The sequence below is a fragment of the Cibotium barometz genome, chromosome 47 (assembly GCF_041138505.1).
Source record: "Cibotium barometz isolate CiBa-2024 chromosome 47, ASM4113850v1, whole genome shotgun sequence".
NCBI classification, from domain to species: Eukaryota; Viridiplantae; Streptophyta; class Polypodiopsida; order Cyatheales; family Cibotiaceae; genus Cibotium; species Cibotium barometz.
In genome coordinates this window covers 9,829,237-9,851,585 of record NC_141092.1, presented here as the reverse complement: position 1 = coordinate 9,851,585, position 22,349 = coordinate 9,829,237, and the positions used below count along the sequence as shown (strand labels likewise).

At 42.1% G+C, this 22,349-nt stretch overlaps 1 protein-coding gene across 1 annotated transcript in view; it reads right to left on the bottom strand.

Moving 5' to 3' along the window:
• Nucleotides 1-9,035: 9,035 nt before the first annotated feature.
• The window catches only part of LOC147611348 (phosphomevalonate kinase, peroxisomal-like), a 103,021-nt gene continuing 89,707 nt past the window's right edge, over nt 9,036-22,349 (bottom strand). Inside the window, exons 8-11 of the mRNA XM_086784892.1 lie at nt 13,400-13,504; nt 12,583-12,813; nt 9,797-9,937; nt 9,036-9,501 (exon numbers count right to left, since the gene is read on the bottom strand). Of these exons, the coding sequence (XP_086641018.1) occupies nt 9,229-9,501; nt 9,797-9,937; nt 12,583-12,813; nt 13,400-13,504 (750 nt within the window). The 3' untranslated portion in view covers nt 9,036-9,228. The remainder of the gene's footprint in view (nt 9,502-9,796; nt 9,938-12,582; nt 12,814-13,399; nt 13,505-22,349) is intronic.

The following is a 22,349-nucleotide window of genomic DNA, read 5'->3' as shown; positions in this document are numbered from 1 at the left end:
TTTCTTTGATTGTGAATTATAGTAGGAAAGTTAGGTGTATTCAATATTTTGGAAAGTTTAAGTAATGGCTATAGCAAAGAACAACATCGAGGAGGAGAATTCAGGTCTTGTAAGTTCTTGGCTCTCTAGAAGAAAAGAGACATCAAGTGGCAACTCACTATTGCTTACACTCCACAGCAAAACAATGTTGTAAAGTGTGAAACTCTCACTATTATCTAAATAGTAAAATAGCAAGGATTATGCATAATGACATAAATATTCATGAATTCTTTGGGATAAGGCAATCACTACAATCTTTTATATTCTTAACAAGAGTGCAAGCAATATTATTAAAGGGATGACTTCACTAAAGGCCCATAGGCATACTCAAGGAAGAAAACTTCTCATGCACACTTAAGAGTTTGTGGATGGTGCGAATGTTTCCAAATGCTCACAAGATCAAATTAGATGCCAAAAGATAGAATCCATCTTCTTGGTTATAGTATGGAGTCAATGAACCTTAATAAGCAAAGAAGATCATAGTGAATTGAGATAAGGTATTGAAATACATTAGTTTGAAAAGGAGCTTCCCTCTTCTTATCATACAACAAGAAAATCACTTTAGTAACACACTATACATAGGCTTCCTTGCATTCTAGTGCTTAATGCTATGTTTGAGATACTTAATCTTGGGAATGCCATGGTTAATATGTCTCATACTTTCGTAACTGCGATTGTATGTCTTTTGTGAGGGAATGTTTATAAATCATTGTTCTTGATGTAGATGATTGCATCTTATTAGGGAATCAAGTAGAGTTTAAGATGACTGAGGTTGATGAGCTTATTTTTTACTGCTATGGTTAATATGTATCATACTTTTAGAAGTGTAGTTACTTATTGTTATATTTTTCACATTAAGTGCTTAATATGAAAGGGATGATAGTGGGTATTGGGGCTCCAAATAATAATATGTAAGCTAGGACTACTTTTTTAATGAGATATTTGACCATGGACACCCTAAACACTTAGTCTTTGGGCGGCAATGGGCAGGCAGCCACATGTAGAAACATGGTCTTATATATAATACTTTTTTATTAATGAGAAAGGACATGATCACATTATCTTCTTTCTTATATTATTTCATGGAGTACTTTTATCTTGTGTTAGTATGATGATATGCGTGATTGAGGATGAGATTTTTTGCATGCTTGGGTAATAGAGTGTATTTCTTACATGCTTAGGTGATAGATTGTATCTCTTTCTTCCCTCTATTGCATGAGTGAGCAAGATTAATGGTGTCTTGAGAGTAGTAGTTTCCACACAACCTATCCTCTATGCATTTTTGCTCCATACCTAACAGATTAGGAACTGTTAAATAGTGCCCACATAGCCTATCCCCTATGCATTTTTTTACTCAAATGAAATTTCTTCCAAGATTTAGGTTTATGCTTGCTAGTTCTAGTCACATTCTACCATAAAGTTGTATTATCCCACTAAATGATTGGTAGCACACTTGCTTTTATCTTTCTCATAGAATTTATCCCCCAAAACTAATCATTAAACTGACTATACCATGCAAGTATTGTGTGAGCATCTTTCTTGCCATTAAAATTTTGGAAGGTAAAAGCTTTGCCGCTAATTTCCCTTTCCTTTCTAGACTCTTGAGCTCTAAGAGTAGCTTGCATAGTTACCTGAATTTGTTCACCATCGGAGTCTGAAGATTCATCATTACTAGCACCTCTATGCGTCTTCTGGTGGGGATAATTTATTCTCTAAATCCCTTCTCAACTAAAATCTGGTTTTGGAGTGCTTGAATTTACTCTTAAATGGTTGGGAGTAGAGGATTCATGATCAAAAGAGAGATGTAGATAGATAAATTTTAAATGTATAAATGAAAATTGTTGAAATAATAATAATACTTAGCTTTCACCTGTAATTTGTAAGAAGTCGAAAACTCAAACTTCTGTTGTGAGAAGAAAAATTCACAAGTGCTAAGAGACCATCGTGTAGTATCAAAGTGGGAATGAACTTGCCATAAAAAGATTGAGAGACTTTACCTTTGAATTTTTTATGGAATTCCCACAAGTAATCCCTTGAAATTTTTTTAAATATATAAAGAGGTATCCTTTCTGAACCTTTGCACCCCTTAGTGTATACCCTGTATAAATTTTTGAGATAAATTTTTGAGAGAGTCAAGTTTTTTAAACCTGAATGGCTTTTAAAGCTTTCAAAGCTTTTATTGTAAAAATTTTTATGATATAAAGCTTTCAAAGCTTTTATTGTGAAAGCTTAAAAGCTTTTTGTAATGAAGTAGATTTGGTTTGCACATGCACATGGGGGATGGGGCTCTTGCATCAACAAGGTTAACCATTTTTGGCATCCTTGTTAAGGAGTGCCTCTATAGTTTACTTACATTTAATTTTGATTTATTAGAGATGATGGCTAGGATCTGAGCAAACTCGTGGTTGGAAGAAGTGTTAGGGATAGAAACTTGTTAATTTGTGAGTTTTTTTTTCAATTCAATGTTATAATCCACACAAAAGAGGATATTGTGCAAGGCATTGGTAAGGATAATGGAGATGCATGTGAAAAGGTGGTGTTTCTCAAATTTTTGGGATTTAAGTTATTTATGTATTAATATTTAATGAAATAATGACACAAAAATTAAAAGTAATCTTTGTGTTTTTTCACTTGCTCTGCAAATCAACCTCTCCCTAACGTAATGATAATGAACCTCAATGTGCTTTGTGTGAGCATGAAACACTGGGTTCCTCACAAAATGGCCTATGCACTATGGCCGTTAGTGAAGATGGAGATGGGGGACTGTAGTCCAACACTAAGATCTACCAAAAGACGTCTTAGATATACACACTAATCGCTTTTAAAACTGCCATGTACTCAACTTCATAGCTTAAAGCAGCCACTATCGATTTGTTCTTGCTGTGTCCATGATATACTCGAATCACCAAGATGAATGCAAAAGCCACTAGTGAAAATTCATATGTCATAACATCCAGGCATGATTGCTTACACCTGCCTCTACTCTAATGTAGCAACATGCTTACAATCTTCAAGATCGAATTGTCTAAGTGGTCTCTATGTATACTTTGACTACAACATCACAATACCATCATCACACTACATAAACTGTATGCCCAAATAATAATGCAATAAGACCAAATGTGTAATCTCAAATGACATATAATTCAATCTTGAAGGCTGAAATCTTTTCCTCATTAAGGCCGTTAAGTAGCATGGCATCAACATATAAAATGATGAAAAAAATAATCTTTACTCCTCTTTACATAGAGGGTACTCTCAGTTGGGTTGTTGCAAAAAAAAAAACCATTTACAACCAAGTATGCATTTATCTTCTCAGGGAGCCTACTTCCTTAATGCCATATAAAGCTTCTTAACACCTGCATCTTTAGACTCTTATCCCTTCTTAATAAAATTACAAAGTTGAGATACATAAACCTCCTGACGTAAATCACCATTCAAGAAGACAGTCTTGATATCTGATTGATGTACATTCCAACCATGATGCATTGCTAATGTAATAATACACCCAATTGTAGTTATAGGAGACGGGGGTGCAAATATCTTATCATAATCTATGCCCTTCTCTAGTATAGCCCTTTGCAACAAGCCTTACCTTGTAGCGATCAATACTACCAGATGCTTAAGCTTATAAACTCATTTCATACCAAATGGCCTTTTACCATAAGGCAAATCTACCAAAATACCAAATGTCATTTTTGAGGTTTGTCGTACTCATCCTACATGGCTTACACTCAATGATCCTTTTCTTCTCCTTTCTCAAAGAAAACAAGTTTCTATTCATTACATGTACTAACAATGAGAGAATGATCCACAAAAGAATAAGATGCATGATGATAACATCTATTGTTCTGTTAGGAAAAGGGGTAGCTAATTTTCTATCCCGTAATGTTTACACTAGCCATTTTGGCATACTTTTAGATGCCTATATAGGCTATATTTTCCTCATTAATAGGCTAATCTATGGGCTGAAATTAGAGCTGATTTTCACCTAATATAGCTTGATTTGCAACACCTTGTTGAATATTCATTTGCTCCACTTGTGTCTGTCGATATTGACAAAGATTTAGTGTATCAAAGATGTCCTATGAGTATACATTTTGTTGTTTTTTTCATAAAATCATGGATTGAATTGAGTTCTCAACAAAGACATCTCTATTCACTAAATCCATTTTGTGGACCAATGGTGGAGTCTTTCTGTGTTGTATTCCACAAAAATACATTTTACCACCTTATTACATTGTTTCTCAAGCACAAGAGCATAAGTAAGATAACTACAAATGAGCCATAAAGGGCTTGCATTCTAAGCTTCACAAGAGGTAATTACCTACAAGGCCTTGGTGGGACATTTGTTTATCACAATTGGCACACATAACTACCTCCAACCAAAAAATATGAGGTAAATCCTAGCTTTTAACAATGTAACATGCCATCTCCCCCATGAGAGATCTATCCTTCCTCTTAGTAATACCATTTTATTGCGGCGTGTATAAGACACTATGCATTGATGCTTTATGCTCTTTCAGCCATATATCCCCATGAAACTCCTTTGACATATACTCCCCTCTCCTATACAAAGGGTGTTAACTTTACATGTAGACACATTTTTGGCTACAAAGTCTCTAAAGTATACAGGTGCTGACTTTACATATAGACACATTTTCAACCATAGAAACAAAGTGTCTAAAGTACATAAAAATCATTGACTTTGCCTTCATACACCCAAGTGTGCCAGGTGTGCTTGGAGTTGTCACATCAATAAAGGTCACAAAGTAAAGATATCCCCCAATTGATGGTGTCCTCATAGGACCACATTCGTCACTATGTATAAGTTACAATTTTTGGATAGCCCTTACTGATCCATCTTTCAGGAATGATGCCCATTGCGTCTTACCCAAAATGCACCCCTTGTATACATGTTTGATAGGGGCCTCAAGCTTTGACAACTCTGACACCATCTCTTGTCTTTTAAGGCATAAAAAACTACCAAAATTCAAGTGACCAAAGCAGGCATGCCATAGCTCCATGTCACTCTCATAGCACGCGTGGTAGTAACTGAATAAGCATTATTTGCAAATCTCTCATATATGTCCAACGTGTGAAGCCCATGGCTTAGGATACCGGATACCTCACGGGTGTTTCCATCACTTTGGTCATGAAATGTACCCCTATCATCAACAATACTCACCACTAGGCCTACCCTAGCAGTGGCAGAGACTAACAACAAGTTCTTTTTTTTAATGGTTGAAACAAACAAGACTTCTTGCAAATTTCATGCCCCCAAATGCGATTTTGGGCCCTCATTTGCATTCCATGCCCCGCAATCGCGTTTGGGGACTATCAACATTCCTGAAAATTTGAATGCAAAACTGGGGGTACCTTTTTGTTCTAGGTCCATTGCAAGGATCCTGCTTCACTATGAAGAAAGGAAAGATTCTAGCTGTGTAGGAGAGGTGATCACAACTTGAGGAGTGAACACAACTTGATCTATGGTGGAGCTGAAGGTTGCAAAGTGGCTTGTGTGGGGTAAATAAGAGCTCCAACCCAACCTGGTTTTCGGAAAATAAAGTTGTCAAAATTCATAATCATATATTATTTGTCTCATGCAATAGAGGAAAAATAGTTCCCACCGTGATGACCTCCACTTGTCTTCATCAGCGCACAATGAACACTCCATCATTAGTATGGTGACTACAGGGAGAAGAAGATTGGTTGGAGACGGAGACAATCTCCGAAGACGTGGGGCTAGTAGTAGATGGGATTCCAGAAAAAGGTGTGGCGCTAGTAGGCAGATGAAGAAGAAGACATGAAGAAGAAGAAGGTGTGCTTCTTCTTTATCAAGAGGCTCTCCATCTTTAGCAGACTCTCTATGCTAGCTTCCCCTTCCAAGCTAAGGTTTTGCTCAACAGAAAATAGGTAAACAGAATTCTCTTTATTACTCATTTTCTTATTAAGTCTTTAGCAAACAACTATCCTCCAAATGCGATTAGCGTGTTGTTTCAGGACACCCTTGATATGTCCTTATAGCTTTAGACGGCTATTTGTAGAATTAAGCCTTTGTTTGAATCAAGTAGATGTGAAATGTGATTTCAGCAACTCCCCAATCTTGCCATCCCCCTAAATCGCTTGAGGGCTATTAGGTTTTAGAGGCATTTTTTCTTCTGGTTCTTTTTGGAGTTTGGTCATGGCAAGAACAAAGTCAACTGCCAGGAAGAGTGGAGATGGTCCTCCTATTGCAAAAGTTGTTATAGCTAGAGCTTCACATCCAAGGAAAGAAAAGTCAATGCATATATTGAACCAAGCAAAGAAAAGAAGATTGACTCAAAACATAAATATTCTATGGCAAATAAGACAAGCTCAAAAGACCATAGGGTTTGTAATCCCTAAGACACCGTTTCAAAGACTTATAAGAGAGATTTGTGATCAATGCTCACTTAGAATGAGGTGGCAGAGAAGTGCAATTTACACCCTCTAAGAAGTAGCATAAGATTTCCTTATATTATTCTTTTAAGACACTATGTTAATAGCTGCACATGCACATAGGTTGACAATCATGCATAAGAACATGGAGACATTGAAGATGATACATTGGAGATATGACAAGCCTCTTCATCCTATGGAATGGTTGGAAATCAGGATAAGAGATATTCTCTTAATACCACCATCCAAAAAGTCAAAGAAAGGTGAAGTAGTAAAGGTGGTAGAAGTGACACATGATAAAACACAAAGGGAGAAAGCACTTTATGAAGAATCTATCAAGAAACAAAAGAGATCTAAAAGGTGATACTTTGGCTCAAGAGAGTACTCTTCAAGATATCAAAAATTTGCAAAGATTAACAGGGAATTGTGTGAATATTGTTATAGATGAGATTGATGTTGAAAGGATGATTGCCCTTTGCAAAGATTGTTTGAAAAGCTTGAGAAAAAGTTCGCTAAACTCTTTGACGCAATATTTTTTGTGGGTTTAAGGTAATTTTCTTAATATCTCATTTTGTAGTTCCATGTTATAGACTATCTTTGAGAGCGCTCTCAAACTAATTTTGCTATTGCAGGATTTTTAGGTCTCAATTACCTCAAGATGTACAACCAATGACGTTCATCTTGAATCCACACTTTTCAATGTTTTTAAAGAACCCAAAAGGTTGCCCTTTGAATCTCTTGTTGATTAGGGATGAACATCAACACTAATGATAGTACCATGAAGCACATAAGAGAATAAGGTAACCTTGACATTAAACTTCCATAAAAGATAATTGGTGACCTTGAGCTTTTCATCACCTCACCAAATGGCAATTGGCAAGGTCTTACAAAAGACACCATTTATTATGAACAGTTGTTAGGAAGCAAGTAATAAAGAAACTTTGTACTAAGCTGGGACTTTGAGACCATGTCAAAGGATACAACATGCAATGTATGCAAGTAACACTCACAAAAACTAGGATCTTTCAAAGCACAAAACTTTAAACTCAAATTTCATAATGAGAGCGAGAGAGAGAGAGAGAGAGAGAGAGAGAGAACAACATTGTATTATTAATACAATAGATGGCACAATTGTACACGTTTGTGCTCCTATAAAAGCAAGCTTTAATGGATAATTTGGAACTACTAAGATAGAGACTTTGTGCTAGTAGAAGCTAGGGTGTAAACTCATAGTGAGACCTATTGAACGATATGGAGAAAGGACTAGCCATGTATGCAAAAAGCTTGTACACACAGTAGGAGGGCGGCCATGATCAAACCTCATATGTTCACAATCATAACCATCTACAATGCAAACTTGGCACGTAAAGGCATATAAGAATCTGTTTTATAGTTTTCCATCTCTCCATCCATCTAAACTCATCTTGGGACTTGCAATGCAAGGACAAGGTACAACCTTTGAATGAGGCCTATTGGATGGGGTCAGGCACCTACAAAGTTCAACTTGAAGTTCACAAACCTTTGAACAAAATGAGGTATATTGGATCAATGTATGTGACTGAGCACCTATAAAGTTCAACTCAAAGCTTGCTACCATCTATCGAGAAGGCAAGCATAGGTATGAAGTTACCTTCCTCAAAACAATTCCCAAACGTGGATACCCCCCATTGATCTTGCCCCACCAAGCCCCATTGATCTTGCTTACACTCTCATCACTATCATGTCAATAGCTCCTTTAACATGAAGTTGAAAATTTCATGGCACTCTTATTTTAAGTAGGACACAACTTAGCACTATTGGCAATAGCAAAGTGCAAATGGAAAGCATTCTGTATCTAAAGGATGAAGCTTTAACAAGCCATACACGAACATTATAGCCACTGAGAACAAAGAGATGAGTCCATTCTCTCCAATTTGCAATATCGATTGCATATGAACTTTGACTTTCCTTGCTAAAAATACACCCAATGGTTTAACCAGTTGTCTTTTTTTAAGTCTGTAATGGAGAAGTAGACACACGTACATGCATCTTACTGAATATTACTTTGACATCTGGACTAAAAACATAAGAGTGTCTTGATGCTAAAATAAAATAACTTCCACCCAAGAAAGAAAACCTGGCCTTGTCCTAGTAGTCTGATGCTAAGACCCCTCCAATGTGAAGGTTTTGTATCTCCTCTTTACCGGCCGATATGCAAAAACCATGCATGCTCATCTGCTCACGAGATGAGCATCATAAGGCTGCTTCCCTTGTGCACAGTGATTAGACATTGTGGTTTTTTTTGGGGGACTCAATTTGGGAATATAATAGGGTATATAAATGTAATATCTCGAGGAAATGATAGGGATAGAGGCTTGATAGAAGTACTGGTTTAGGTGCAAAACTCAAGTCCTTTACAGTGATGCAGTTTGTATAAAGACTGGGAAATTGCACAAACTGTACTATCCCCATGACTAGCATAAAAAGACCTAACTGCTAGTATGCTCTCATAAAACACACTAGGGCAATATAGTATGGCATAAGAAAACATCTTTGGCCATCCCCTGCCTCTATGGATACCTAAACTCTCTCTAAAATTGGACCCCAAAATTTTTTATTTTCTTATTTCTCCACAAATAATATCACAACCATTTGTCATTTCAGTTGCAGCACTCATGAGTGAAGGCCATGATCGTAGCCTTGTCTAATTGAATGATGGGAGATATACTATAGGTATCTTTTAAGATGGGTATTTTGCAAATACACAGGAACACCAAACTTTGACTCCAACTAGCTTTCCAGAATGAGACCATGCATTTTGGCAGTTACTGGCTCCTGTCTAGGATCTTCTTTTTCTAGTTGGACTCCATGAGGGTCCTCAACAACACATAAAGCTAGCACACCTTTGGTGCTCCACTCTTTTTCCACACAATCCCTTGCTGAGGTGCCGAGAGTGATTGCAAAGACAGCATCATATCCACCAGCACCAGGAACCCCTGCCAGCAACACCCCCTCCATATTCATGGTTGCATCAAGCAAAGTTGTCTGGGGTGGTGGCTCAACCTGAAAAGGGACAACTTTTTCTAGTTAGAGATGATAAGTATGATACATATCAAGAAAAGAAAGTATGGGATGCATGTGATCATGACGGGATACATTGGGCCCCTTTCCAAGCTGTTTGCATTTAAGGTGGTGAACAGGCTTGCTTTTTGACGGCCATCATGCCCGTTTTTTGGAAATTTCTTAAAACCCGTCAAAATTACACTAGAATTGTTGAAAACGTTGGTTTTTTGATTGATTGCCATCAATTTTGAAGGGCAGGGCTGCCTGTCAAAGGCAACCCTGGTGGTGAACTTACCGGCACTCCTGCCGCCTCACCCATTTGTCGTAGCAGTGACCGCACGTTTTGGAATGCACGCCTTGTTCCCAATAACGCTTCAACAACCAATAGATGGATGTCTCCCCTTCCTCCTCTCTCTCCACTGAAAATTTTAAAAATAAATATGAGTGAAGACATAAGGACCATTCAAAAAGAAAGAGCAAGTTCACTTCAGTTCCCTTATACGTGTTGTGCCTGCTTCAAATACCCCTCCTAATTCCCTTCCCTCTTTTACCAACTTCCTGCTAGCCACCCATCATCCCCTCACCACTGATTCTTGCTGCCCCTCATCCCTATCTGCTCTTTTCTGCCTGCTGTCACACCCCTCATTAACCCCAAGCTTTTGTCACTGGTGAAGCCTTGTCTCCTTCAACCATCGTTTTCACTCAGCCCTTGCCACTTCCTCACACCTGCAAAGAGCTTGCCCCTCCATTATCTTCTGTTGCTCCCCTCAATCTTCTTTTTTCCGGGAAAAAGATCCTTCTATTAGTTAATGAATAACAGCCACGAAGGGCTAAATACAACCACGAAGGGCTAGATACAAACTTGCCTCCATGTACGGGGCAGGGATCAAATAATCACAAGGTGGAGAAAGATACACTTCCTCTCCGGTTGGTTGCTCTATGAGGAGAAGGCTATCTCATAGGTAGAGGGGGCGCGGGCCACGCGGGGGGGGGGGGTGTTGGGGAAGGGGAAGGGGAATAACCACACATGTGGTCTGTAATGCCAAGTGGGATCACCACCTCTATTGGTGAGAAAAGGGCCAGGCTGCCAGATCCTCAAGAAAGCTTCCCGCCGCTTCCGCATGCGATCAGATCCACCCTGCAACTTCCCCCACTAACCGCAGAGGGTATGGATGATGTCGAGCCAAATGCTCTTGATGGACTCTGCAGGTGGAGTGTGGGTACCATTCATGTCTTCGCTGCATCCAGCTCGCCATGTGCCAACTGCAATGCTACTGCAAATCTCCCATCTCTAACATGAGCCTGGTCTCCAGTGGTCAGTAGATGGGGCTGTGACTGGTACTGCCGAAATGCTTCCCTCCATCTACAACCTTCGCTGCCAGTTCTCCTCTCCCTCCAGCCACTCCTATTGATTCACCCTTTCTTTTCTCTTGATAATGCGGCGGCATTCTCGAGTAAGGAGTGGCTTGCATGTGCTTTTCTTTGGTCCTACATGAGGACTCTCATTGTAACTGCTGCTGATATTCTAACTGGGGCCCCATTCCAATGCCTCTTCTTGTTGCAAGAGAAGCTCCAGTTTCTTTTAACGAAAATGGCTGCGCTGCAAGGGTGTGTACACTTAGTGCAAGTCCTGCAAAACGTTTTTGGGTGCATGCTGCTGATATGGGTGTTTCCGCTACAGAAGCCCCCAAGCAAGCAGTCTTGGAGAAGCACTCCATTTCAGTTCAGTGCACTGACAACGTAGCTTCTCTAGGTGAGCAACTCCTTGCTGTAAAAACCTTATTTATTCCAAGGCTCCCCACGCAGATTGAGGGAGATCTCCCTTTGTATGATTTTATTTTACTTAATAGAAGTCTCTTGCCCATCCATTTCAACAAGTTCACGGACACCCTGATACCCTACCATAGCAGATTATAGGCCTAATTCTCCCACAGCACATTATTTATAGGCCTAATTCTCCCACAGCAGCACAAGTCCACCAAGAAGGCTTCCCAGGAGCAAAGAAAAGCCAAAAAAAAATCCCATAATTGGCCTAGAAACATTGTAATTTATCTGTCAACGTGAGCATACAAAATTTGCCATCTTTGCAATTTTCCATTATGAAAATTGATCATTTTGCATTATGAAAGCTGATTCCTAAATTTTGAATCTCGTGTGGAGATTTGAACATGGTTACAATAGAGAGCCTTGAGGACAGAACTTCACCATCCATGCCTCTGAGTTGGATTTTTACAAGTTGCAAGCACTTGCTAAGGGTGGCATGTGAACAAAAGGAGAAGCAATGTACATTTCCTTTGTTTTCTTGTATGAGGCAGACTGATTTTTTATAGTAACCCCATTTTTTAAACTAAACTTGCAGCTGGAAAAATGGGCATGAAATGTATGAAACGTTTTGTAAGTTTCGAAAGGGATGAAACACATCAGGCCTTGGCCAAGGTCTAGTGAGCTCTAGTGGTATGGGATGCTGAGGAGCACATGGTCCTCCTCAAGCTACGAGGATAAGCTAACCAGCAGCCCCAATTATGCTCATTGCATGTATATTGTGTGTGATAAAGATCGAGGGCTTCAACTCTGTGACTCAAGCCAGGCTCCAAGGGCCGTACAGCAAAGGTTTGCGCCTGTTTCAAAACCCTCCAAAGGAGGACCTTTTTCTATGCAACAACATGAGTCCTTGGTCTGAGGTGCAAGACAGTTGATGCACCAGGTGATGGCATTAGCATAAATTACATGGAACAGTCCCCACTTCATCTTCTTCTCTACTCTGCAACACGGAGCAACACACAGCAGGTACTATCCCAACCAGTATATAACGGCTAAGAAACCAACAACAGGTACTATGCCAACAGGTATATCACAGCTTGGGAAGGTAACAATCAGGCAGAGGCGCCATGGTCTTGCATGTGTGGTTGCATTGATCCGTGACTCATACTCAATGAAAACAGCCAAACCTTCTACGAAACCGTTGACACGATTTTATTATTGCTTTCCAGTACAATTGACAACCATAAGCAAAACTGTGTTGAAGGCAGACATGTCACACATAATCAGAATACAAATGGAAGGCAAAACGAACAGCCATCAGACCTGCTCAGCTGTAGCATTATCACAACATTCTATGACAGCTTCGTATTCATCTTTGTGCTCTTTTGCAATGCTCTTTAATTGGAGGAGTCCCCTCTCCACATCCATATTAGATCGGCTCAGTTCTGACCACAAGAGTTCAGCTTCTTGTGGTTGTGTCTTCCGCCAACGTTGTATAGCCCCTACCATAGATGGTGTATGAGAACCACCGAATCCTGGTTCCCCAACAATCTGCGGCAGAGAACATTCCAAAATGGTAATCCTGATTCAATATGAACAAAGGGGATTATGCACACAATGATTGCAATACCAAAAAGATTAGATGTATATTGAAAAGTTATCTATGTGTATATAGATATACATACATGAAGGGGTGGGGAAAATAGCCCATGGTAGAGCTTGAACTCCGGAAGCTGAGGATGAAGTTCAATACTCACCCCTCTCCCTCACCCCATAAGGGGTGCAATTAAAGAAATGAACCCTCTCACAAAAAAAAGACACACACATATATGCATAATTTTGGTGCATTGAACACATATAAGATGCACATTATTCATAATTAAGTTGTTATAAAAGCAGTACAGTAAGCATACCAGCACATTTTGGTACACACACACATACATATATGCATAATTTTTGTGCATTGAACACAGACAAGATGCACATTATTCATAATTAAGTTGTTATAAAAGCAGTACAGTAAGCATACCAGCAAAGTAGCCACACGGCTCTGGTTAATACTGAATCGAAGCAGACATTATAATGAAATATCTCACTCTGAACTGTGCTATTGATGCTAATGCATCTTTGTACTCACCAATCCTATTAAAGGGGGAAGCGCATACTCCTGCCTCTCTGCATCCCACTTTTCATTCATTAAGCTCCTCACAACCTCAGGCAGTGACATGTACTTGCTGCCTTCCTGCGAGCAAAAGAATGACCGCCCTTAATTTGAACTTCAACATTTGAATAGACTCTTGAATTCTGATCCAAGCAAAGCAAACAAGAAGATTAGTAGTGTTTTCGTATTCACAATCCAAGAAAACTGTCAATATAGTCTTCTGCATTCAAAAATAATAGGAGCAATTTGCAAAGAGAAAATGCTAAAATAATAGCAGAATTACTTCAGACTCCATAAGAGGTCATGGCAATATCCAGAGTCCAGCTTCTGTATTCAATTATGGCAGTTGAGTATGGGTGTGTTTCGATTTTTTGTCCTCTGGAGTCAGGGGTAAAATTCACTTGTACTCCCAGGCTGTAATGCTACAGTTCTCTGTTCCATTCCTGTTCTTTTGGTAAACATTAGACCCAAGGGCCAAGGCTGATCTGCATGTCTTTTCATCATTGAAGAAGATCTCAACCTTTGCTATGTCTATGGTAGGGTTTGATGTACACTGTGTCTAGGACCTAGCTTAGGTTTGCTCTCAATCCATTTCAATGGAGAGGATAGAATGCATGAGGTGGTCAATCATGAAGACATGCACTTTTCTTATGTAGTCACACATTGATTGGGCATATCCCATTGGAAAATGAGATTTTCTTTATGTGATAAAACTAAAAAGTTCCCTTTAAAAGATTTATACAAAAGTGATTGTCGTTGGTCCACAAAAACTGCATCTCAACCGTCCAATTTGCCTACCTTCTTTCACAGAAGAGGCAGAGGTTCGTACACAGCAGACGCTTTGAAATTCATTCCAACGATGCTCTTGTCCAGAATCATTCTTGCAAAGCTGTCATGATGCCTTGTGTCTGTTGTTTACTCTATTGTCCTGCTCAGTGCCTACCTTGTGAGGGACAATGACATCTTGGAATGGCAGGTGGGTTACACAATTCCCTCATGGAAAATAAGTAACTGCTGGCTCTCCATGTTCCAAAGGGGCAATATCCAGTACCAATTCTTACACTCTCTAAGGGGCTCTTGTTTGCTTCAATAAACTCACCACCATAGATGTTACGTACCTAGCTTAACCCTTGGGGTTGGAACTAATCTAGCAGGGTTAGGGGAGCCTTGGGATTAGGGAAAGCAGGCGGATTCACGTGTCTAAGGTTCAGATTTAATAAATCCAAGGTTATTGGCTATTTATGACTGGATTGTTATTTACAGCAGCAATTAGCACTATATAAGTGAGTCTTGGTTTATTATTGATTCATTGTGGTTTGGACCTGGACCAAGAGGAAGGAAGGGGTTGTGATGGTGCTATCCAATTTGGAGGATAGATCCATAGAGCTTTGCCAAGATAAGGCCAATCATGATGGATCTGTAGTTATTAGGATCCATGGGGTCTCTTGCTTATGGATAGGCGCAATAATGTGTGATGACCAGGTGGGGGGGAAAGCCCTATGAGACGGCCCTATTAAACATATGGACTAGGAGGGGTGCTAGGCCAAGTGGGCTGAAGCCCAAGCCACCAAGGATTGCACGGCAAACACCAATGTCCAGTTCTTATATGAGCACACATTCATCAGCTTTGCTGCCCCTAGGGAATAACTAGTGACGGGCTCCCACTTCGTCGACCAAGTCATAACCTTGTGCCTATTACCCTCGGGCAGATGGACAGGCTGCAAGCACCATCTAAGTACTTTGCCACTTGCTCCGGAAGATGTGCATCAACACCCGTCATTGGTCAGAGGCACTCCTAGGCACATTGTGGGCTTAGCGCACCGCATTCAAAGCCACAAGGCACATCCATTTCAATTGCTTCACAGCCTGGAAGCAGTCTTGCCCTTTGAATTTAAGAGTGGGTTACATAGGGTAGGGTCCGGCTGCCACGATGATTTTCACACCATGTCATTGTGCTCATTGTCAGATGGAAACCTGTTTTCTCTCTACGAAACACGAAACAAACGAAATGGACGAAGCATTTTGAAATGAATTAAAACACGTCCAATGGAAACACCGTTTCGAGCAAAAATGAGATTTTTTCCAAATTTGATTTTAAAAATAAAAAAGTTATTCTTCTCGTCTTCTTCTTCCCTTTCACTTTCTTTTCCTCTTCATCTCAATTTTCTTAAAAAACCTATAAACACGAAATTGATGAAACATTTCTTGTGCTTATATGTAGCAGTTCTCAAAATTGACTTTTTGGTCAATTTCACCTAATTTAACTCCCAATTCTTGAAATTTCTTAGAAGTACACCAATAATTCTTCAATTCCTCACTTACCCCCAATTTATAAATCCCAATTTCATACTATCAACTTTAATGGTCAAAACATCAATTTCATCTAATTTCACATCTAATTATTAAAATTTACTAATCTTTGGCTTTTCGCTTTCTTCTAGTTCATAAATCCCAATTTCATACTTCAACCTCAATTGCAACTAGTTTCACATCCAATTGTTGGAATTTCTTTCACTTTCTTCATTTCCTTAATCTTTCACACTTCCCCAATTTGATTTGATGTGTCACTTCAAAACTTGTGTTTTCATCCGTAGAGATAAAACGAAATGTGTCGAAACGACGAGATTCTTCCTCGAAGGTGCTGTACAACTCTGCATATTGGACGACCATCTTCTTCCCTTGGTTAATGGCTCCCGGATGAAGGTGTACAGCCTTGGAGCCTCTCCTTAACTCTCTTGTCAAAAAAGAAGAAGCTTGGTCTCTGGTCATCCCTACTCAACTAAACCTTCAAAGAAAGAAAAGAAAAAAAGTGGTACATAGCCTCATTCGAACGGAAGGGCACCTGGCCTAATTCGGGTTTCCACTCATCCCCTTCACACCTAAGTAGTCCATTGCTTCTTGCCTCCATTGCCTGCCTCCTCACACCCTAGGGTGGGCCTACACATTCCTCGCCGGTCATTTTGACCACTTGCCCTTTCCATACTGCAACCACTCGCCCTTGTGCCCGACATCACACTTGCCTCTTCCTTTTTTTGAAAAATTTCTCATGCTTGCCACATGTCCTCCATCACACTCGACCCTTTCAGTTTTGTGGCAAAATTTTCATGCTCGCCTTGTCTCTTCATAGATACATATGTATGATTTGGAGGACCCTATTAGGTTGCAGGTGATAAACCAAGATGGCACAGGGCTACAATAGATCTCATAGGACGATGGAGTCATCACTTTTTATGGGAGATGCCTCCTACAGTTTGGCTCATGCCACAACCTTGCTATCTATAATGGGATGGTACGATGGCCTACATCAGGAGGGCTTACTAGTTTTCAGTACAAGGGGGACACGAGCACAGTCGATTATCTTATGGGATCGCCAGATCTAGCCTCGCTGATACTTTACTTTATGCCCGCTTGGTGTTGACCATAGCTACCACCTTCACTCTCATCTCCACACCACCTATCCCAGCACAGACACCACCCATCTCACAATACACCCATGATTGTGATGTTATCTATGCAGATAAGGTCTACCAACGTCTCTTGGATGTAGACCCGTCTGCACCCCTCACTACCCTCACTTCACAACTCTCAACGATCATCCCACATCCGCCATCGACAGTTTTCCACACACCCACCGGTCCACCGCCAAAGCCCACATAGGTACCATGCCTTGGAATTGTTGGTTTGACGATGAATGCCGTATCACATGTGCATGTCTTTTGCGTGAGTCAACTACCAAAAGCGTGAAGCTGAACGGACTAACTGGTACCTTACTCACAGTAAGAAACAAGCACATTGTTGTAAACAGCACAAGGACTTATGCCAACTCTTCTTGAGCGGGAATTTTGATGGGGCTTGGTGTAGGATCCAGGAACGCTGCTTACCCCAACCCACACATCTAGCACTCATATACACATGCATTATACCACATACCCCAACCCCCCCTCCCACATGCACCTCACGTCCCACCACATCCACCTTCTTCACAAGAGACATGGTAATGAAGGCTATATGCAGGCTTCGGAACGACCGACGCAAGATCATGTGGGGCTTATGGCTGAGCACCTCTCTTTTGTAGGCGTGGAGTCCATGATGGGGGTCTCTACAAGATCACCAAATTTTCTTCCCAGATCCCTCACATTGATTCCCATATTCTCAGCTTTTCTCACCCATGTTGGCTTTGGCTTCTAAGGCAGATACTTCTTTGTGGCATCCTCGCTTCGGTCATGTACCCATTGCTGCCTTACAGAAGTTCCATTCTAAGCAGGTCGTCAGTGGACTACCTCAGCTGAGGTCTCTCTCACACATATGCTTATCCAGTCTTTGGGTTGCTCATTGAGTAGCCTCCTCTAGAAATGCATCTCGATGATGCTTGCCCATCATGCATAATCAATGGTGCAACCAAGAAGTACCTGCACCGGCTGGGGTGGGCTATGGGATCTATGGGGCCCACGAAATCAGTCCCCCACTGCTCAAAGGGCAACCATGCTAAGGAGATCTGTGAGGCCAATTGGACTAAAGGTGGGTTTGGGCCCACACCGTTGGCAGGTCTCACAAGACTTGGCGAACTGGATGGAATCTTTGAACATGGTTGGCCACCACAGGCCGTGTTGGAACAAGAGGGCGCCCAAAATGTGTCCGGGATAGTGAGCACCACCAGGTCCTAAGTGAGCATCTTCGACGAGATGTGCTGTTGTAAGCGAAAGCGCAGCACGCGAGCAGGAATGAGGCCACACTGCTGGCCGGGAGGCCCACCGCCCCCCTTCCCCAATCCTGTGCTTCCAACCATAAGGTTGGGGGATACGGGAGGCCTTAATAGAGTGATTTTACCCTATACACTAGGATGAAGGATATGATGCAACATCATATGGGATTAAGCAGACACATGACGGCCAAGGGATGGCGCACCAATTGAGCTTGACATCATCAATCACCATGGTTTCTCGACTCCACCGCCGGCCGTACACCACCTGTGCCCACCCTTCCCATCAATGGAAAGCTAATCAAACCAAGCTCGCATGTGGTGGGCATTCCACCTCCTTTCAACATGCAGTGCCAGGTGGAATTTGGCGACCACCTCTTTGTCCCTACCCTTGCTCAAGGCCATTTCTCAGCCCTGCTTCCCCTGCATCATGCACAAGACACTTCACCCCTGTTATCGCTGGCAAGTGTGGGGCACTCCTCGCTCAACCCTCTTTTTCACCCGCCTCAAAGACCAGAACCCTGCTTCCTCAATGGCATGCAAGAGGCCTTTGATAGCCAAACCATCAAGAATGTACACGACTGCCCACCTGGGAACCAAAACTGTCCCCAAACCATAAACCATATGTACAAGCCACAATGCACCAAAGGCCTCAACCAAAACCACCACATATCCAGCCTGCAACCTCATGTATGAAACTCCTTGGTCAAACCACCGCACTAGGGGCTCCATATTGTAGAGCCAATGATTCTATAGCAACATATACTATGTTTACAGTAATATTGGCCTCTCCACGTATGGATGGTGTTGCCCTTCTCCTAGCTCCCGCCTCGCTTCTGATGCACAAGCTCTTTCTGGTTTGCACACACGGCTCCGCAATGCCCATCACCATAAAATCGAGCTAGCATCAAAGAGCATCCAGTCCTCCAGCAACTTCTAGTTTTTTTGGTTAAGATTTTGGCTTCTTGTAGGTGTTACAAAGCTTGTAACCCATCGCGCATCACTGTATAAGGCACATGTGTGGAGTGTGATTGGCTTCCACACACATTACTTAGTGCGTCTGCACTAGGCTTCAAAAAAAAAGGCATTATCACTTTATTACGCATATCAGGGCCCGGCTAAAAGCAACAAGAGCCATTGAGAGAGCAATCCTTGCGCCTGAAATTAGAATACCAATCCGAGAAGCCTTCCCGCAGTCATATTTCTCAGAAAATAACTCCTCTCCCTCATAAGTGCTTATGAGACCTTCTCTATGTAAGCCACACTTCCACTAAGCCATGTCTACCATAACCTTAATTTTTAATGGATAAAAAACAATGCAATGCCACCATGCAAGCAACTAGGTGAGCAGCGTTCCCCCCCCCCCCCCCCCCCCCCCCCCCCCCCGCGGGCGCGGCGCGCTGTAACATGGTATCAGAGCGGGGGGGGCTGCTCCCTCAACCCTTTTGTGTTGCCACACTGCTCGCCTGCTCCTCATTCAAGCCAAAGAAAAAAGGGGCTGTGTCGACACCTGACATTGTTAGCAGCATTGTAAGCCTAACTAAGTGTAAGACCTATGGGCATCTAGCATGGCCATCATAACTGCCATCGTAATCAGTAATCAAACGTGCCAGTGGTGCCTCAGTCGTAAGCAAAGGCACTTCTGTGAGGCGCTTTTAAGGTAGGTGAAGGCAGTAGACGCCGGGTCTGACCACTGGAAGATGGTGGAAGGTTTGACTAGGCGGGTCAAGGGAAAAGCTACATCAGCATACATGTCTATGAAGCAACGATGATAGCTGGTGTGTCCAACAAAGACTTGGGTTCCTTTGGTGCTAATGGGGGAAGACAAGCTAAGGATGGCCAAATCTTATCGGGATCGGGTAGCAACAAGCCTTCAAAAGAGATGATGTGACCTAGGAGTGTGCCTTGGACCACCAAGAAATGACACTTACAGGGATTGAGACATAACCGGGAAGAACGACGCTTGGCAAAAACTAAAGCTAACTATCTAAGGTGTTCCGAACAAGCTTCTATGCGGGAGACTAGTTGAGTACCTGTGAAGTTACAAAAATCATCAATGAAAGTGCGGAGGAAACGGAGGAGGTACTCCCTGCAGATATTGGTGACAATCAGTTGGAAGGTGGCTGGGGCATTGCATAGCCCAAAGGGCATCTTGTTATAGATGTATGTACGCCATTGGGTGACCAATGTTGTCTTGGAGCGGTCCGCCGGGTGGATGGCTACTTAGTTTTACCTGCGAAAACCGTCCATGAAGCTTTACAAGGCATGCCTGGCCACATCTTCTATGACACGATCCATGAATGGGAGTGGGAATCCGTCCTTGATGGTGAGTTTGTTGAGGGACCAAAAGTCCACATAGACACGAATCTTATTGGTTTCTTCTTAGGAAAGATGACCATAGGTGAAAGCCATTTGGAGTGTTCCACTAGGAAGATATGTGGGCTTCCTCCTTTTTTTCCAGCTCCACTTTGATTGCCTCTGCATACTTTGGGTTGAGCTTGTAGGCCCACCCACACATTGGTCAAGGTCCTTCTTGGAGGGGTATGGTGTGAATACCAATGTCGGCTGGGACACTATCCAAGTCTTTGTATGTCTAGGCAAAGACATCCTTGTAAGATTGGAAGAAGGTGGAGGCTTGCTCAAGTAGGGTTGGGCGTTTCAACAACCAAGAGGCTAACAAGATGGGTCGTGGTTCTTTTGTAGTACCGAGGTTGAATTCTTGAACAGGGCCTTGGCATGAGGGAAGGGAGAGAGGTTCCCCTGTCTCCACTGCTTTGGAGAAGAGTATAAGATTGTGAGCCAATTGTTGTGATAAATTGGAAAAGTGTCATATTGTTCTTCCCTACAAGACTTAGGACACTATCCAAGGGAGATGGCAAGTTCTTCCAAGGGAAATTGTGTAGATTCTTTGTCCTAGTGCATTGGTTGGGTGCTTGTTAACCTTATTCAAGAGAGGTTTGACAACTCTACGGTGGCCCGTGACAGACTCCCCTAGACCTACTGCCTCATAGTGCTCTGATTGAAAGTTGGTGGAGTCACTTGGTACCTCTGTGATGTCCACCTTGTAGGATGTCAGGCCTTCAGCCGCTTGGAGCCAATCATGAAGTTATGACTCATCACCATGGGGAACTAAGGCCTTCTTTAGGCATGGGCCAAGACATGGTCGGCTCTAAGGGGTGGGGGGCTACCACGGCACCACGGATCCCTTGGTCCAAGCCATCTTTCAATTTCAGGGCCTGTGGTCCTTGCTCTTGGGGAATCCACAAACGGTCAGAACCCCAATCATGTAGTACTCATGTACTTCTAAGCCACAGCCGACCAATGAGTAATGAGTAAGCCCCTTTGACTTCAGGGAGCCGGATCACCACAAAGTCGAGCAAGAATGGGATTCCCTGGATCACTATAATGACGCCTTTCACTAGGGCTATGAGGGGGTCGGCCATCCTAACACAGAAGTTGGTTGATCTTGTTACCTGGAGACCCACTTCACAGAGTGAATTTTGGCATTAGGTTTACCCCAGAGCCACCATCAACAATTTCCCTAGAAAGTGGGGTGCCATGAATCTCCACAGAGAGGCAGAGGCCCCGATAGTCAATAAGGGAAGTGTTGGTGAGGTTGATACCCATGCAACCCCCAATGTATGCACCTATAGGAAGTGGGAACCCACCATTGTGGAACTGCCCACCACTAGAATTGGGTGGCTTACCATGAAGCTGCTCCACGACTGCACTGGGGCATTGTCAGACACAGGGGCTAATCTAGAGAAGATCAAAGAGATTCACCGCCATCTTATTCTCCCTTACTAGATCTTCCAAAGAGAAGGGTAGAAGTGTGATTTGGATTGCGAGAAGGGAGAGGCAGGTGGTTCGACCAATATAGAGGGATGGTTGTGGAGGTCCTTGAAGGCTTGCAAGGACTGGTCTATGACTGTGTGGGGAAGTGGAAGATTGGTATCATTGGGCTCATCCCCTGCATGGGTTGGTTCTTTTGGCATGGCCCTCTTTTGTGCACGAGTGACCACTATGACAATGGTGGATCCACCTGTTTGGTTGGTGTGGGTGTGACAGACACACCAAGGGGGGGAGGAAGGGTTTTGTGCAGTGTTGGGGTAAAGGCATTATGCCCACCCTTATAGTGTGTACTAGCCCATAAGTTTTATAGTACATAGTACACTTAGTACTTTTAATGTACTAAGTGCACTATGTGTACTAGAGCAAATATACATG